Source organism: Podarcis filfolensis, assembly GCF_964270895.1.
Source record: "Podarcis filfolensis genome assembly, chromosome: 14".
In the NCBI taxonomy this organism is placed as follows: Eukaryota; Metazoa; Chordata; class Lepidosauria; order Squamata; family Lacertidae; genus Podarcis; species Podarcis filfolensis.
In genome coordinates this window covers 6,515,878-6,532,906 of record NC_139616.1, presented here as the reverse complement: position 1 = coordinate 6,532,906, position 17,029 = coordinate 6,515,878, and the positions used below count along the sequence as shown (strand labels likewise).

The window sequence follows — 17,029 nt, the reverse complement described above, 5'->3', positions numbered from 1 at the left end:
ATACTCTATTCCATTCCTTCCTCAAGCAGTCACCATCCCAATGCCCACTTAGCATGCTCAGTCTTGGTGTGTTTGTGTACTGGGAGGTTTCCCACTTAGGATTTTAAAGAAAGGTGTTTTTTGTGCTTCTTCAAACTAGGGGCTCTGCCTTTTGCTTCTCTCTCTCTGCACACACCAGCTGCATTCACTGTTAGAGGGAGTGATGCTCAGCATTTGGGCCTGCTAGCTCACATGCACACACCTATCCTCCTTTGGGCCATATTTGACAGTAAGAGCTTCATTTTGCCCTGGTGCAGAGCCCTCTCTGGGCCATGCACTGGCCTCCTGGTCCTCTCAGCTTTCCTACTTTCCTCACAGATGACTTGCCTGCCCACAGGCCACAGCCACTCGTGTCCATGGTGACAGTTCCCCAAGCCCAGGGCCACCTTGACCCCACTGGGGGGTGTCCCCTTCCCCCTGAGCAGCCAACTGGATTCCCTGGAGGTTGCCTTCCTTTTCTGAAGGGTTCGCTGTGATTCTGCTTCTCTTTTGCCAGGCTCTTGGCCAGCCTCTTTCCTTTCTCTGGCTCGGTGGCACCCAGGCAGGCCTGTGTGCTTGGGGCTCCGGCTGCATGGACCAACAGCCCCACGCATTTTCTGAGCTTCAGAGCAACACTTTTCTAACCTGAAATTTTGCCTTTGCTTCCTATCTGGGTGGCTGACTCCGGATGCCTCTTTTGGCTGGCTGTCTCTTGCTTACCATCTGGCATCAGTAAACAGCTTCCGCCTGTGCCGGCTGTTTGATCCAAAATAAGCAAATAAATGTTAATTAACTCAAATAACACAAACAGCGGAGCTTTGGAAATCCACGATTTGCTCTCTTCGCCAGCACATTCATTCTGGGCAAGTTGTGATCACTTGACTTAGCCTTGGCAGCAAACTTTGGGGGGTTCACAACCACCACCCCTCACCTACAAATTCAGCAGTGGGGGGGGGGAGTCCTCCATGGAAGCACAAGAGGGCTGTGCACAACAGCGCTGATGAGTGGCTTCTCCCTGAGATGCAACAGAACAACCCTCCCCTGAGCAGCTTTTCAGCTTCTCAAAAGGTGCATGTGCATGTTTGAAACAAGGTCACAAACATTCAGTTGCATCAACAATCAAGCCCCACTTCAGAAAGCAGTAATAATTTTTAAAAAGAAGTCCAAATGTTCACCTGAAGCTTTTGGGTGGGGGGTGCCAAGGAGACCATCAAATCAGCATTGGGTCCACTGAGAATTCCCTTTGGCTCATAGTGGCTAGAAGCCCACCCCATAGCTGTCAACTTTTCCCTTTTTTTAAGGGAAATTCCCTTATTCGGAATAGGATTCCTCGCAAGAAAAGGGAAAAGTTGACAGCTATGGCCCACCCACTAGTCCTTGTTCTCCCCAGGCCACTCCTCTGCTGCTCTGGGAGACCGGGCAAGACACACAGGCGCAGCGGAGAAATCCAGTTGCTGGCGTGGGCCGTTGCAGCAAAGACGGAGAGCCAGTGATTGCCAGGGGCGCAAGGGATATGAGGAGGGTGCCAGTACAGCTCCTTGCCAAGGGCACAAAGGAGCCTAGGTGCACCTCTGAATGCAGAGCTGCTTAGGGGCATGGAACTGAAAGGGAAGGGGAAGCCCCCATATTTGCTGCTGAGTGAATGAAGAGAGAGACTTTCATCATCCTAAAGAAGAACTTCATGAAAGGCATAAGAGCCGTGTAACGGGGCTGTGGCTGCAACCCTACATAGCCCCATGCTGAGCACAGCATAACTTCCTTGTTTTGAGTAAAAGTCCTTTTGCTCTGCAGCTTTACATAAAGTAAAAGTCCAGCGCAGTTTCGGTAATCGGCTTAAGAACTGAGCAGTTACTGTGCATGTACATCCAGCTGATATCCAAAGGAGGAAAGAGTTGCTTGCCTGACCACAAACCATGATGGCTCTGAAATGCTTCTTGTGTGGAAGGCAAAGACGTGTGTCATGATGTGCAGTGACCTGGAGAAGCCAGGGGGTAGATCCAAGTGTGGCAGCAGCAGCAGCTGGGAGGGCAGCACGGCCCCTTTTGCCCTACCCACCAGCAAAGGAGAGGGAGAGAGACACCCTTCACTCACACGCAGGACTCGTAGTTCTCTAGATCCAAAGAAACACCCGCCCACACAGAACACACATATAAGCAAGCAGTACTCCAGTGCTTATCTTGCGAACTTTCCTTTTAAATTGTTCAATCATGGCAAAGGCTCCAGTTTCAAAAAAAAGGACAGGAGGGGGAGGTCTGATCTCTCCTCCACTTTCAGTTGTTTCCCCAGATATGCAGGGGAGGAAAAGGGGGTGGGGGTGGCAGAGAAGATAAAGGATATTCTCAAGCCCTTCCCAGTACTCACCCACCCCAACACATGATGCTGCAGCTACTGAGCACCCTTTTCCACCAGCCGCCTCTCTCCCCTGACTCAGGAAAGGACCACGTCCTCCACTTTGTGGAGGAAAAACCCTTTTGCTCTCCCACACACAGATGTGCTTGCGCACACACAAATACGCCCCCTTTGGGAAGGAAAAGGAAGGAGTCTAAGACCCTGCCAGAGCCCTCACACCTCCTTCACAAAACCTCTGATTGTCCTCAACTTGGGGGGGGGGACAGCTCCCCAAATTTTCCAGGGGGGGGGTAAAGGGACCTAGGCCCCTCAGAGTTGGTGCCTATGGAAGACAACATCCCTCTGAATGATGCCAGTAGCTGGGAACCACAAGAGGGGAGAGTTGCCGCTGTTGCTCTTGTAGGCAGCCAGCTGGGGCAATTGGTTGGCCACCATGGGATCAGGACCCTGGGCTGATGCAGAAGGCTTTGGGATCAGTTCACCATGAAATCGAAAGGCTCCAGTGATGCCTGAAACCCTGGAGCGACCCTGTCCATCAAATGCAGGATGGGCCAATCCATTGGCTTGGTCAATTGAAGGCAACTTCCAGGCTGCTTCTCGTCTCCACTCTCCCTCCCTGAAGGTGGAAGTGCTGAAATGAGCATAGGCAGCCTTTGAAGGGTCTGGTGGGGGTTTTCCCAGACAGACTCACCTTGTGTGCAGTCAAGGAAGCCCCTCTGCCACTGAACAAGTGAGTGCAATGAAGTTTTCTAGTGAGAGAAACAGAGGGGGGAAGCCCAGGAGGTCAGCCACTGATGTGCATGACAACAGATTGGACAGGAAGAAAAGGTTCTCTCTCTCTCTCTCTCTCTCTCTCTCTCTCTCTCTCTCTCTCTCAATTAGCATGTCTGAAATGACCCCAAGCAAAGTTTAGATTTGAGCTACTGGATCAATTAGAGTAAAGCAGATTGGAACAGGGCAGAATTGGGGCAGAGCCTCCCTGGGCCCCCAAATCTGGTTCTGTGCCCTGAGCCATGACAAGGATTTGAATCCCCAAGAGGGTCCTTTTGCAGGGGCACATCCACTAAACATCAGTTCCTGTCTGGATTCTGGGATGGCCACTGGAGTGCCTACCTGTCGTACGCTGCTACCAGGAGGCTGAAGGCTGCTGGGGCCATGAGAAATAAGGCTTGGTGGTGGATGAAGATATTCATAGACAAAGCAAGATGGCCATGTTTGCCAAAGAGTGAGGCAGCCTCAGAGGATCATGGGGATGGGATGGAAAGGGGGTCCCAGTCAGGTCAAGAACCCCCTGGCCTAAGATCTGAGAGCAAAACTTCAAAGCACCACGGGTGTTCACAGGGTGTATGTATGGCTGACACTCTGCTGATGCCCCAGGCAAGAAAGAAAATTTTGCAAGTTCTTGTGGAAGGCTTGGATGGTATGTCATCATTTCCATGCAAAGCGGTGCTGTTTCAAATGCAGCCCTCTGATTAAGAGAAACGGGTGGAATACACTGTTGCTGCCATTTGAGGAAGCTTTTTGAGAACTGCAGCTGTCCGCAGAACTATGAAATTGGAAAGAGGTCCGCCAAAGGGCGCCAAGGCCAGCCCTAGCCAGCCAGCCAACTGCTCCCCTTGAAAGGCATCTGCAGGTGTCCTATAACCTGCTTCTGTTCTCCACATCTCCCACCACTGCAGACTGCTCCTCTTTGGAGCTCTGCCCAGAGTTCAGGGCTGTGCTTAGAACATGCAGGGTGATGAATTAATGAATGAATATGCTTCTCCCTGCACCATTTCCTCTCCCACTTCCAGTACTACTAGCAGCTTAGACTTTATATTGTCAACAAGAAGAAGAGTGGTAGCTCCTTCTCTTCCTGGGATCAGGCCCCTGCTTCAGTCTAGGAGCCCCCCTGGGCTGTTTCCCCCTTTGAGGAGATGGAGATCTGGACCTGTCAGCCTCTAGGAGCAGAGGGAGGTTCGTTGTGGCTTTGCTTATGAGCCGTCCAGCGCTGAGTCAGAATCCAGCCTCTTAGGGAACAGCCGAGAATAGGTCCCTGGTATGGCCAGGGAGGGACTCCTTCGGCCAGTGCTGGCTGTGGCTGGAGATAGTGCTGGCTACCAAGGAAGCTGCCTTCCCAGCAATGCCATGGGATTTGAATATCCCAAGAGTGAGTTCGTTTTACTCCTGCATGTATCAGTCTCCACATGGCCTCTGGGATTAATAGAAATGGCCAAGGATTTAAAGCGTGCAGCTTTCTGGTTACAAGTATGGATTTACTTTACATTATGCAAATTGTTTCTTTGACCCTGCTTGGTCTTAAAATAATCCTGTGTTTGCTTTTGAAGACTGATTACAAGGAGAAGCGGTTCTGTTGTTGGGTTAAGGGAGGATGTTCTGTTTATCTGCCTGATCCCTCTTCCTCCCTCCATGATCACCCAGTATAGAATTCAGGGCCAAAGAAAACTATGCTGATAGCTCCATAGGTTGAAACGTGGAGCTGCCTCAGTCATGTAGAAAGGGGAAAGGGTGCAATTTTAATTGCAGGGGGAAGGGCAAGTGGATGGGAGGGCTTGGTACTTATCTGAACACCCACACCCAATGGCTGATAAGGTCAGAGCCCTCTGCCCCTCTAGCAAAAGTGCCTGGGGCAAGTCTGTATCTAAGTGCATGGAATGGTCTCCATCATCTCGACCACAGCCCTAGAAATGATGGAGAACGTTGACGTTCCAGTGGTGAGGCACAGAGGTAGCCCAGTCCCCAAGTCCCTGGGAGTTCAGTCATGCTGCCTCTATCAAAGGCAGGAAGCTCATTCCTGCATTTCTGTGGCTTACTAGAGGTGTGCAGAGCTATGTGGCATCTGCAGCTAAGGGCTTTCTTCAGGAGGCGCCTTCCTGTAGTGTCTGCTGCTGGGCAAACCAGCCCCATCCTGATCAGAAGTCAACTCCTCCCACACCAAGAAAGAGGTGGCAGCCCAGGTGAGAGGGTGGTGACAAGCCAGGACTCTCCAAGCCAGGACTGCCCAAGCCAGCTTTATGCAGGGGTGAGGTCGGAACTCTGGGTGCTCTCTGTCAAATACAAAAGCAAAGGGTTCAGGACCATGGACAGCAGTCTTGCAGCTCAAACCAGCGGACAGTTACTTTCACGCTGGCCTCCTGCAAGGCTCTCCACCCTCTGGCTGCTGAAGGACTAGTGGCCTTTGATGAGGCGACTGGCTCCTTCCAGGAGGGCACTGGGTCAGCGTTTGGTGCCTCCGTGCTCTTTCTGAATGTGCAAGGCCAGCTGTGCCAGCACCACAACACTCCATGTGCACCTGGCACCTCCCTGTGGCCCCTGCATAGTTCATGCTTCTATGCCAGGAACAGCCTTCCTTGGTGAGTGCCCTGTTGCAGCATTCCCCATGCCAGGCTTCCCTGTGGCCCCGGACTGCAAGGTAGAGAAGACGGCAGGGACTAGGCTGGCTGCAGTTCAGCTGAAGGGAGAGGTGCCCAAGCACTCCTGGGTGGTGCTGAGAGACCTCCAGTCACTTTGCTCTTGTCATAATCCTCGGCTTTCTGAGGAAGGCGAGGTCTGATTACATCAAATCAAGAATCCGCTGAATGCAGCTTGTTTTGTGTAAAACATCGCCACCTCCTTTGTGTCCCCTCCCTCCTTGCCTTGCTACAAAACCCTCTTAATCTAAAGAGGCCAGGCACACAGTGGGGGCTGGGAGGCAAATCCCCTCCCAGGAAGAAGCTCTCACAGCTATTCAATGCATCTAATGCTTGCACGTGGCATAAGCTGCAGACACCTTGTTGTGGGCTCACAGCGCCTCGCATGTTGCTTTGGACCACGGCTTACCTCCGTTGTAACGGTTTTAGTGACAGATGGGAGATGCCCCAGCCCTGCAGGCAGAATCATAACCACAAAGCATGTGAAATGAAATAGATCACTAGATGTAAACAGATGCAAAGCCTGTGAATCGATGTTGCATTAATACTGTATGAATCGGTGAGGGGCGGTTGTAGAAGTGGGGCCTCCTTTTCGAAGGACTGTGTGTCCTCGGCAGTCAGAAGGCGAGGAAACCTGGAGGGAGGGGCAGCACGGAATAGGGCAGGGGGCTGAGCAAGGGACGAGGAGGGGAGGCAGGGGCAAGAGGAGGGGAGAGCAGGAAGGTCCACAGCCCCGAGGCAGGGAGCCCTTGCTTTGCATGCAAAAGGTGTCATTTGAAGAATATTTTAAGTTGCAAGACAGGGAAATGAGATCCACCTCCTGCTGCCTCTGACTTGGACCTTGCAGCACGCATGGAAGCTGAAAAGCTGGACCTGCAGGACCAACAGGCAGAGACCCTTGATAGAGGGCTCAGTGAAGGGGTTGGGGATTAGCACCCGGCCTGCTCTGGCCTGCTGGAGGTGCAAGGGGAGTTTCATGACTGGCCATAGGCTGCAGATCCTTCCACTGGCCACAGACACATGATGACGTGTAGGCCTGGCTCACACATGATGATGGCTTACAAGCCTTGGGTTGTTGTCATGATAGCTTAGTGTTAGGTACAAACCCAACATGCTTCCTTAAGTGCGCCTTGTTTGGCCATCCCACTCCAGACCCTTGCCAGGCTGCAGAGGCAGGAGGCAAGAGTGGCTGGGAAGCAATCTAAGCAAACCATGGCTTCTTTCATTGTGGGCTCAGCATTGTGTGTGTACCAGGCTAGTCTCCATCTTTGCTTGACAGTCCCAGGTCACCAAGAGCCACTGTGGCCATGTGCCCTGATCCTGACAGATGAGAATGACCTTCTCATGAGAGTCTGAACTAGAGGAGTGAGAAGGCCTGGGGAACAATGTGGGGAAGGGAGAATGATAGCTTCTGTGTTTACTATAAGCATATGCAATACCCAAACCAAAGATGCATTTCTGTACCCAGAGGGTCCTACCATGTGCACAACAGGAGCATACCATCACCATGCAGGTGGCACTATGTTCTAAACCACTGAGCCTCTTGGGCTTGCCAATCAGAAGGTCAGTGGTTCGAATCCCCACAATGGAGTGAGTTCCCATTGCTCTGTCCCAGCTCCTGCCAACCTATCAGTTCGAAAGCACACCAGTGCAAGTAGATAAATAGGTACTGCTGAGGCGGGAATGTAAATAGCATTTCCATGTGCTCTGGTTTCTGTCACGGTGTTTCTTTGTGCCAGAAGCAGTTTAGTCATGCTGGCCACATGACCTGGAAAGCTGTCTGCGGACAAACGCCAGCTCCCTTGGCCTGAAAACGAGATGAGCGCTGCAACCCCATAGTCACCTTTGACTGGACTTAACCATCCAGGGGTCCTTTACCTTTTTACCCCCACCACCAACTTTGTTGCTTGCAAATTGTTCTTTGCCTTCTTTCAGTGACTTCTGATTCAGTTTGTAGATACTAGATCAGGCATGTCCAAAGTCCGTTTTGGGGGCCCAATCTGGCCCGCTGGTCGGTTTAATCAGGCCCCTGTGGCAGTCTACCTCCTGGGGTAAAATCCTTTAAAAAAACTCAGCAACTTCAATCCTAAGAAAAAGCTCAACAACTTTGGTCGGCCCTCACGCATGTTCACTGCCCTCTTTGAAAAAAGTTTGGGCACACCAGTGCTAGATGCTGACCTGCAGACCTGGTCAATCCTGTACATGTCTACTCAGAAGTAAATCCCATTGAGTTCAGTGGATGTAGGCATTTTGAGGTTGCATTCCTCTGTGCTTTTGCCTAGGAGGAAGCTCAACTGAACAGAGTTGGTCTTAGGATGCAAACGGCTGCTCTGTAGTTGTCATAAATATGCCAGTACAATTGTATATCCTGGATAACTTACGTGTGATGTGTTTTGTGTTGTTAAAGCAGTAAAATTAGTTTACATCTGATAATAAACAGTGTATATTCTTCAGATTTCAGGTGTGTCCCCCCCCCCCGGCTCAAATTTTCCAAAAGTTTCCCAGAAATCTTACACCTGTGTTCTGAGCCGCTCCAAAGTAACTTGATATCTCTTCTTGTTTCTTTCAAAATGACTACAGATTACCCTCTCTGCTGTCACTTTAAAAAATCTGATCAAATGGATTGTGTTGCCACTCTGTAAGTTAATTAAGACAATCAAGCACAGCAGTCAGGATTTTGTCTAGCATGACCGGTGCAGTGAAAGTCCCTCTCCTCCCTCCCCCGCCGCCCCCAGCAAGTAAATTTGGCTCTGCCTCCCGCTACTGGTGCTGCACGGCTTTGATGCTATTTGGAGCCACTATAAAAATGCAGCGTTTTCTTCCTCCTTCAATTATTTATAGCAGGGAAGAATTGATTTTGTGAAAATGCTGCCAGTCTCCTGGGGGAAAGGAGGAGAACTGGAACTCCCACGAATAACTTCATTTAGACCTTACAAGGCCCTTGGGTTGTGGGTTCGATCCTGGCACTCCCCCCATAGTGTTAAGCCTTGCTCTCTTGGGAAAATCTGCATAGCTATAAATATGCCATGCAGGAGGAGAGGATGGCAGATCCAGGAGAAGGATGCTGAGCCTTCCAGGGAGCAAACTGGGCAAGCATTTGCACAGAGCACTCCGTGTGTGTGTGTGTGTGTGTGTGTGTGTGTGTGTGTGTGTTCTCATAGGAAATCCACTCAGAAGATAGATACAGTGGTACCTCTGGTTGCGAACAGGATCTGTTCTGGAGGCCCGTTCACAACATGAAAAGAGCGCAACCCGCAGCGGCGTGTCTGCGCATGCACAGGTTGCGATTTGCCACTTCTGCACATGCGCATGACATCATTTTGCGCTTCTGCGCATGCATGAGTGGCGAAACCCGGAAGTAACCCTTTCCAGTACTTCCGGGTCGCTGCAGGACGCAACCTGAAAGAGCATAACATGAAGCAGACGTAACATGAAGTGTGCCTGTAGAGATGATAGATAGATAGATAGATAGATAGATAGATAGATAGATAGATAGAGATAGATAGATAGATAGATAGATAGATAGATAGATAGATAGATAGAGATAGATAGATAGATAGATAGATAGATAGAGATAGATAGATGATAGATAGATAGATAGATAGATAGATAGATAGATAGATAGATAGATAGAGATAGATAGATGATAGATATAGATGACAGATAGATAGATAGATGATAGATAGATAGATGATAGATTAGATAAATAGATAGATAGATAGATATAGATAGATGATAGATAGATGATATATTAGAATCAAATGTACTTCAATGGTAGCCCCCCACTTAGGCAGCAGACAGACATGCCAGAGCGGGTTGCCTGGTACCATTTCTGAGGTCTTTTCAGTGCATGATGAAGAAGTTTCTCCTCACCCAGGCCTTTTGAAATAACTCATCTCATCTGGCCTTCTGTTTTTAATTGGGAGGGGGGTGCAGTGAATTCTTTTCTGACATTTCCATGTCGTCTCCCTCTTTTAAAATGGTGTTATGTTTTACTTCTTATTTAATTTCTTCTTCTTTCCCCTCATTTACTAAGCTACCCCCCCCCCAATTAATAAGTGGAGAAGTTCTGCCCTGGCAGGCAGGGTGGAGCTACTGCCCCTTCATCCTTGCTCCTGAAAGTGGTCCCCCCCAATGCCACCCACCCTGCTTGGAAGCTATCCTTGCTCCTACGTTGCTACACAGGGTTGCAAGACTTGGGGAGCTGCTGCTTTTCAGAGGAAGGCAGAAAGTTTTGTGCATGTGACCATACACACACACACACACTGCACTTGGCAAAAGGCAACACACAGAGCTGATCTGTATCCACTGTGGAACCCCAAAGCAGCCCCTTCAGCTCCTGCATTCAGCAGCCCAGGCTCCAAACTGGTTGCATAAATATGGGGGGGGGGAGGTTTCCACTGTTTACCTTGCACCTGCTCAGGGCCAGAGCTTCTGAATCATGTCACCTCATCAGCTGGAGAGCCAGGCTTGAACTGGGGTGGGGGGATGGGGAGGTAAAGCAGATAATTAACAACAGGCTGGAGAAACCACAGTAACCAGGTTCTGTTTATGTCGTGACCTAGATTTGCTTTTCATCTCTTTGACAAGACAGGAAATGTTTTATTTCCTATGAATAATCACAGACATGATTCATCAACCGATCAAGAATCATAATAACAAACAACCCCAATATTTTACACGTACTGTATTTTTCCGTGTATAAAATGACCCCATGTATAAGACAACCCCTATTTTTTTAACCCAAAATTAAGAAATTAAGTTGTTTAGCTTTGGGGGGGGGAGGTCACTTCCGCCAATCACCCACCTGCCCTCCACTGCCGATTGCTTGCCACAGCCACTGCCGATCGCACACCTCGCCACAGCAGCCAATTGTCTGCCCACTTGCCGCCACCAACAGCCTAGCCGCCCACTTGCCGCAGCCGCCAATCGCCTGCCCAATTGCCATGGCCAGTCACCAGCAGGCCTTGCCGCAGCGACCAATCACCCACCCAATTGCCACTGCCAATCTCCTGCTTGCTGCTGCCATTAATCGCACGTTCCCCCTCTGCATTCACTATCCGTGTATAAGACAACACCCAATTTTTGCCTTTTTTTTTTTTAGCAAAAAGCATCGACTTATACATGGAAAAATATGGTATGTTTTTTCTCAGATTAACTTCTGAGCCCAAGGATACAGTAATCCGTATGTCCAGGCCGCAGAAGAAAAGCCCGTTGGTGCTTAGGGTGCACTGACCTTGATGGCGGCTGCTGTTGCATTCAGGCAGAAAACCAAAAGGCTCAACTCTGCAGCCCACCCTGCTTTCTCCATATTTTTGGCCTTCCTCCTTCTGCCAGGACCAGCTGCGCCTCCTCTCTCTCTCTCTCTCTCTCTCTCTCTCTCTCTCTCTCTCTCTCCCCCCCCCCCTTGTTCCCCTGCTTCTTACCTGAGCATTTTTATCCAGTAGCTCCATGGTGCCTGCATTTCTGAAGTCTATGCTAGCCTGAGACAAACCAGGTCATGATCTTGACTAATATCCTTGTTCCTCCTGTGAAGGACAAGAGAGCCTCCCCTCCCCCACCCTGGAGGTGCCCCTGGAGAGGAACAAGAGCACCTGCCTGTTTGCTGGGCCTGAGAAGCTCTTTCTATGTGCGGGGGTCTGGCTACGGTTTGAGGTCACTCTTGTAGAGTGACAGCTGCTTATCAAATGCAGCCCAAGTGTGACCTCAAACCATAGCCAGACCCAAAAAGCAAAGGCCTCCAGAAGCTCCCTGGGCTCAGTGGGACGTTGCCCTTTCGCCTGACATGCCCCGTTCCAGAGCCACCACCTGTTCTATGACTTTTCCTTTTCAGCGAATGCCACAACTCGACAGACAGAATAAAAGTCAGGGTCTGGGATGAGGATGACGACATCAAATCTCGGGTGAAGCAGCACTTCAAAAAAGAATCAGATGACTTCTTGGGGCAAACCATTATCGAAGTGAGAACCCTCAGCGGAGAAATGGATGTTTGGTACAACCTTGGTAGGCAATACTCTTGTTACAAGCAAAGTCTCCCCAGGGGAAAGGGGCTTCCTTTGCCAGTGGCCAGAGTCAGACACAAAATGTTGAAGCATGTGGGAATGTTCAGGGTGGCAGGAGAGGATATATATATATATTATATTATATATTATATATTATATATTATATATTATATATTATATATTATATATTATATATTATATATTATATATTATATATTATATATTATATATTATATTATATATATATATATATATATATATATATATATATATATATATATATATATTAATGTATTAATATCCTTCCTAACTTGCACTAGCAAGTTCCTTATGTGGAAGAGTTACATTCCCCTTTCGTACATGCACAGCAGATAGCTGGTTGCAGGCTCGTTAGAACCTCTGCCTCAGATTGAATTGTGCATTCCCGGTAAGTTCCCTTGAATCCCTCTTAAAAGAATAAAGACACCACAATCCTATTCATAGTCAACAAAAAGTAAGTTTACTCACATTCAGGCAGTACACAGTATCAATCCTGAAGGCAGGCTTAAAAACTTAAAGTTACAAATAGCGACATGTGGATTTACCCCATATGGGGAACAGTCCCGGTGCTGCGGCTGGCTGCAACCAACAGAGCAGTCCTAGCTGGAAGCAGACGAAAGGAGAAAGAGAAAAAAGAAGGGAGGGGGTGCTGCGCGACTCGTCCTTTTGTTACCTGGACAGGTAAGGTCACGCCCACCTCTGGTCACATGCAAGAGGAAGGATGATCCAGGCCAGGAGGAACAAGAAGTCTCGACTGGCTGGACCAAACATTCCCTTGCATGTCCACTCTAGCATTACAAGGAATGTTGTACTTGACTGCTACCTGTGGACCACATCCCACAAAGCAGGCGTTTGTTTCCTAGCCTTGGTTACCCCTAACCCAAGTCCATCACCTCCATCTTTGGTGGTCTTGAAGATCCTGTCCAAGGCACAGACACACAACCTTTTATATATATATATATAAATATTTATTAGATTTTCCAATTTTATACAAACACAAAAAGAAAAAGAAAAAGAAAGATATTAAAAACAAGTCAATTTCAGTAACAATTTTTCAATAACATGTTTCTTTGACTTCCTCATACCTCCCCTTCTTGTTTTCTATTTCAAATTGTTAATCCAGCAAATCCTAATCTCTTAACATTTCTTTTAATTAACACCATATTTCCCAATCAACTTTTTAAGTTTATTGACTTAAACAATTTTAATCCCTATTATCTTTATCATAGCAGCTAGAAACCACAAAAATTCAATCCAGCATCTTTTCAGAGTTCATTAATTTTGTAATATTTCTGTAAATAATCCTTAAATTTCTTCCAATCTTCTTCTGCCGACTCTTCTCCCTGGTCGCGGATTCTGCCAGTCATTTCTGCCAGTCCCATACAGTCGATCAACTTCATCTGCCATTCCTCCAGAGTGGGTAGATCTTGAGTCTTCCAGTGCTTTGCTATAAGTATTCTTGCTGCCGTTGTAGCAACACAACCTTTTTTTCTTTCCCTTCTTTCACCTCCTTCTTGTTCAGACAAGGTGATTTTAAAGTGATTTTAAAGCATTGTATGGAGCGACACACACACACACTCCTCTTCTGATTCACACAGATCATTCCTGGGTGTGCCAGACCTCTTGCTTTGTCTCATTGATTTCAAGGGGGCATTCACATAAAATGTTCCCAGGCCTTTGAGCTTCTCCACCACCCACCATGTGCACACACCTTTGGATCGGGAGGAGGGCAGAACTGTTGCTCCTCTTGCAGGAATGCTTTGCACGTGGCCAAAATTACTTGCAGAAAAGCAGTGACATCTGCTTGTGGCAGCATTTGGTCCTCTCAGCTGCCAACAATAGCTTCTTTGGCCACAGCCAACATCTTTCTTTCCTTCTCTCCTCCCCCGCCTGCTTTTACTAGACAAACGAACCGATAAATCTGCTGTCTCCGGAGCCATTCGGTTGAAGCTCAACGTTGAGATAAAAGGAGAGGAGAAGGTAGCCCCTTATCATGTGCAATACACCTGCTTACATGAGGTATGTGGTGGAATGGGACTTTTCCTTCATGCGCATGGCCCAGTGGTAGCTTGCAAGGAGCCTGGCGGTGGCTCTCGGGGACAAGACTCTGTGGCTGAGAGAGGAAGACCAGGCAGGGCCCATAGGTGGGTGGGTGGCTGGGTGCAGAGTCTACAAGATGGCAAACTGATCAGGACTGGTAGGGGGTAAGAAGCTGAGGAGGGGGCAAGGAGGCTTGTGCCAAGGCCAGGAAATGAGGAGGCCAAATCACTCCTGGCATTCCAGGAGGATGTTTTTGGGCTCTAAGCTTTTCTCAGACCTCATTTGTCCAAAGATCCCTGTAACAAGCAAATAGGATGTGAAATTACCGTATTTTTCGCCCTATAGGATGTACTTTTTCCCCTCCAAAAATGAAGGGGAAATGTGTGTGCGTCCTATGGGGTGAATGCAGGCTTTCACTGAAGCCTGGAGAGCCCCAGCGCCAGCCCCACAAGGTCGGGGGACAGAGGGAGGCGGAACGCCGCCATCCCGCTGTCTCCCGAAGTGGTTTGGAGGCTGACGGCGGGGAGACCCCGCCGCCAGCCCCACAAGCTCCGGGGACAGCTGGGAGATGCAGCGCGTCTTCCTGCTGTCCCCAGACCTGACCTGAAGGCGGGCGGCGGGGAGAAGAGCGCTTCTCCCCGCTGCCTGCCCCGCAAGCTCCGGGGACAGCTGGGAGACGCAGTGCCTCTTCCTGCTGTCCCCGGACCTGGTCTGAAGGCAGACTGCGGGGAGAAGAGCGCTTCTCTCCGCTGCCGGCCCCACAAACGCCTGGGGGGGAAATAATTTTTTTTTCCTTTATTTCCCCCCAAAAAAACTTGATGCGTCCTATGGGCCGGTGCGTCCTATGGGGCGAAAAATACGGTAATGAAAGTTTGGAGGAAATGTGAACATAATACAGCCCTGTCTTCTCCAATGCACTTGGAGGTTGAAATTTCCAATTAAGGTGAAAAATGTGTTCCCTTCAGAACCTCTTCCATTACTTGACTGAGGTGAAGTCAAGCGGGGCTGTGCAGATCCCTGCAGTCAAAGGAGACGAGGCCTGGAAGGTCTACTTTGATGAAGCCGCCCAAGAGATCGTTGACGAGTTTGCAATGCGTTATGGCATCGAATACATCTACCAAGCGATGACGTAAGTAGCACAGCATGTTGAACTGGGAGCAGAGCTGCTGGCAGCCGGGGCGGATTGGGAGGGCGGCGACTGCTGCTGCAAATGAGTTGCTGAGCTCCCATGAAGAGTAGGAGCTGCAGATCCATTTTCAAAAAATTATTTTGACACACCAAGTTGGTTTTATTCCAGCATCAAAATGCAAGTTCTTAATGCCGTCCTTTTAGGTATGCCTGGGGAAAGTGTAAAGCTCTTTGTAAAGACTTTGAAAGCATTGTGGTATTTGCATACTAAACATTTTTTGCAGTGCAGGTGAGCTGCTCCTGAACTAGTGCCATCCACCCAAGACAACTGATGGCTTTTTCAATGCACAAAAGCAAAATATCCGTTCCATTTGCCAGAAAGAAATCTTTCAACCCAGAGATGTGAAGGGATGCCCCACATATCTTATTGCACACCCACAATCACAAGGTCTGCCCCCTCCACTTCAGCTGTTTGTGTATGCTCCAAGGGTGGCTGCTGCTGCTGCCTCTGTTGCAACACATGGGATCAGCACCCTTGCCTAGCTCTTAGGAAACTTAAACTTTGGTTTGAGCTTCTCCAGCTATAACTCAGAGGAAAGAAGACAAAACCACAGTACCTCACAATCTCCCCTGAGGAATATGGATGACTTCCTCCCCTTGCTGGCCTGAGGCTTTTTCTTCCATCAAATGCACTGTGTATGGGGCATTGCTGTGTCCCAAATGCTTTTAAGACACCAACTCATGAATCCTTTGCCTCCCTCCACCAGTTTGCTCATTGGCTGATTTATTTCACCTTCCCCGCCCCCTGCCCCAAGAAACAGAAGGCATCATGTGTGGTTGTCCTTGTGATCCCCCTTTCATCCTCACAACCTGTGAGGTCAGCTAGGCTGAGAGTCAGAGTGATATCTAATAAAATATTATTATAAAAAAAAAAAGAGAGTCAGAGTGACTGGCCTGAAGCTTCACAGCTAAGCAGGAATTTGAATTTGACTTTCACGGGTCTAACACTTGCTCTGTTACTCCAAGTTGCCTTTTGCCATCCCTGTGCTTTGCAATTCTGATTGTTAGCCATCAGAATTCCATTACTTAACCTTGGTTTGTTGGGCATTGTCAAATGAGCATCTGGATCAGGGGTGGGTAGGGTTGCAGTTTGCCCTGTATTTCCCCTATTTCCACTCTGCTCCTGTTTCTCTCTCTCTCTCTCTCTCTCTCTCTCTCTCTAAGGAGCCTCTTCAAATGCCCATTCCGCTCCTATAGGAAAGGCATTGCTGTGTTGGCTGAAAAAGCCACCTCCTGTTCCATTCTTTTCCTTTTTTCTCATTGCTACCACTACTCGCCCCAGCCCCAGGGAGTAGCAAACCAAGGCACAGCTTTCATGTTGTTTTTTCCAGTTCCCTGCAGCTTCAGCTGGGTTAAGGTGGTCATCCACAGAGCTGCAGCCTGGGAGCGCCAGGCCCCGTCCCTCAGAGAGCAACAGGTTCCAGGGCTCTACAGACAAGTGGTTTGTGCCAGTGTAGTCCAGAAGGCCCAGTTCTGAACATACCTACCTACATGGTATTTGAGAGAGGAGGGTGGGGAAAAAGTAGCTCCCTAGAAGGTGTAAAATTTCAACACCTGGTGCTGACTCAATACAGCTGTGCACTTCTGTTGCTGAAAACGACTACTCCATGCAAACCAGGAAGTGACTTCTCCAGACAATGGAACAACTCTTTTTTTCTTATCTCCTGGGTGACGCGAATGCCATTAGGCAGTTGAATGTGCATGTGTACTGCATCCATTTCCCTCCCACCCATCCACCTCTGCCCCAGGAGCTGGCAACCCACGGTATGCCACTGGTGAAAGGTTATGTATTTCAACTCTGGGTAGCAAAGCACAGATTTACAAATTCCTCTCTCTCTCTCTCTCTCTCTCTCTCTCTCTCTCTCTCTCTGTGTGTGTGTGTGTGTGTGTGTATGAGAGAGTGAAAGTGAGTTAAATTCCAGAGGGCCTATCTGGTTTAACTGCAATGGAATGTAAAGGATTGCTTTGAAGTCATTTCAGCAC

At 48.9% G+C, this 17,029-nt stretch overlaps 1 protein-coding gene across 2 annotated transcripts in view; it reads left to right on the top strand.

The window, feature by feature from the left end:
- The window catches only part of UNC13C (unc-13 homolog C), a 134,503-nt gene that overhangs the window by 62,327 nt on the left and 55,147 nt on the right, over positions 1-17,029 (top strand). For both annotated transcript variants that reach the window (XM_083586099.1, XM_083586098.1), the window contains exons 10-12: positions 11,611-11,780; positions 13,722-13,837; positions 14,824-14,987. In XM_083586099.1, the coding sequence (XP_083442225.1) occupies positions 11,611-11,780; positions 13,722-13,837; positions 14,824-14,987 (450 nt within the window). The remainder of the gene's footprint in view (positions 1-11,610; positions 11,781-13,721; positions 13,838-14,823; positions 14,988-17,029) is intronic.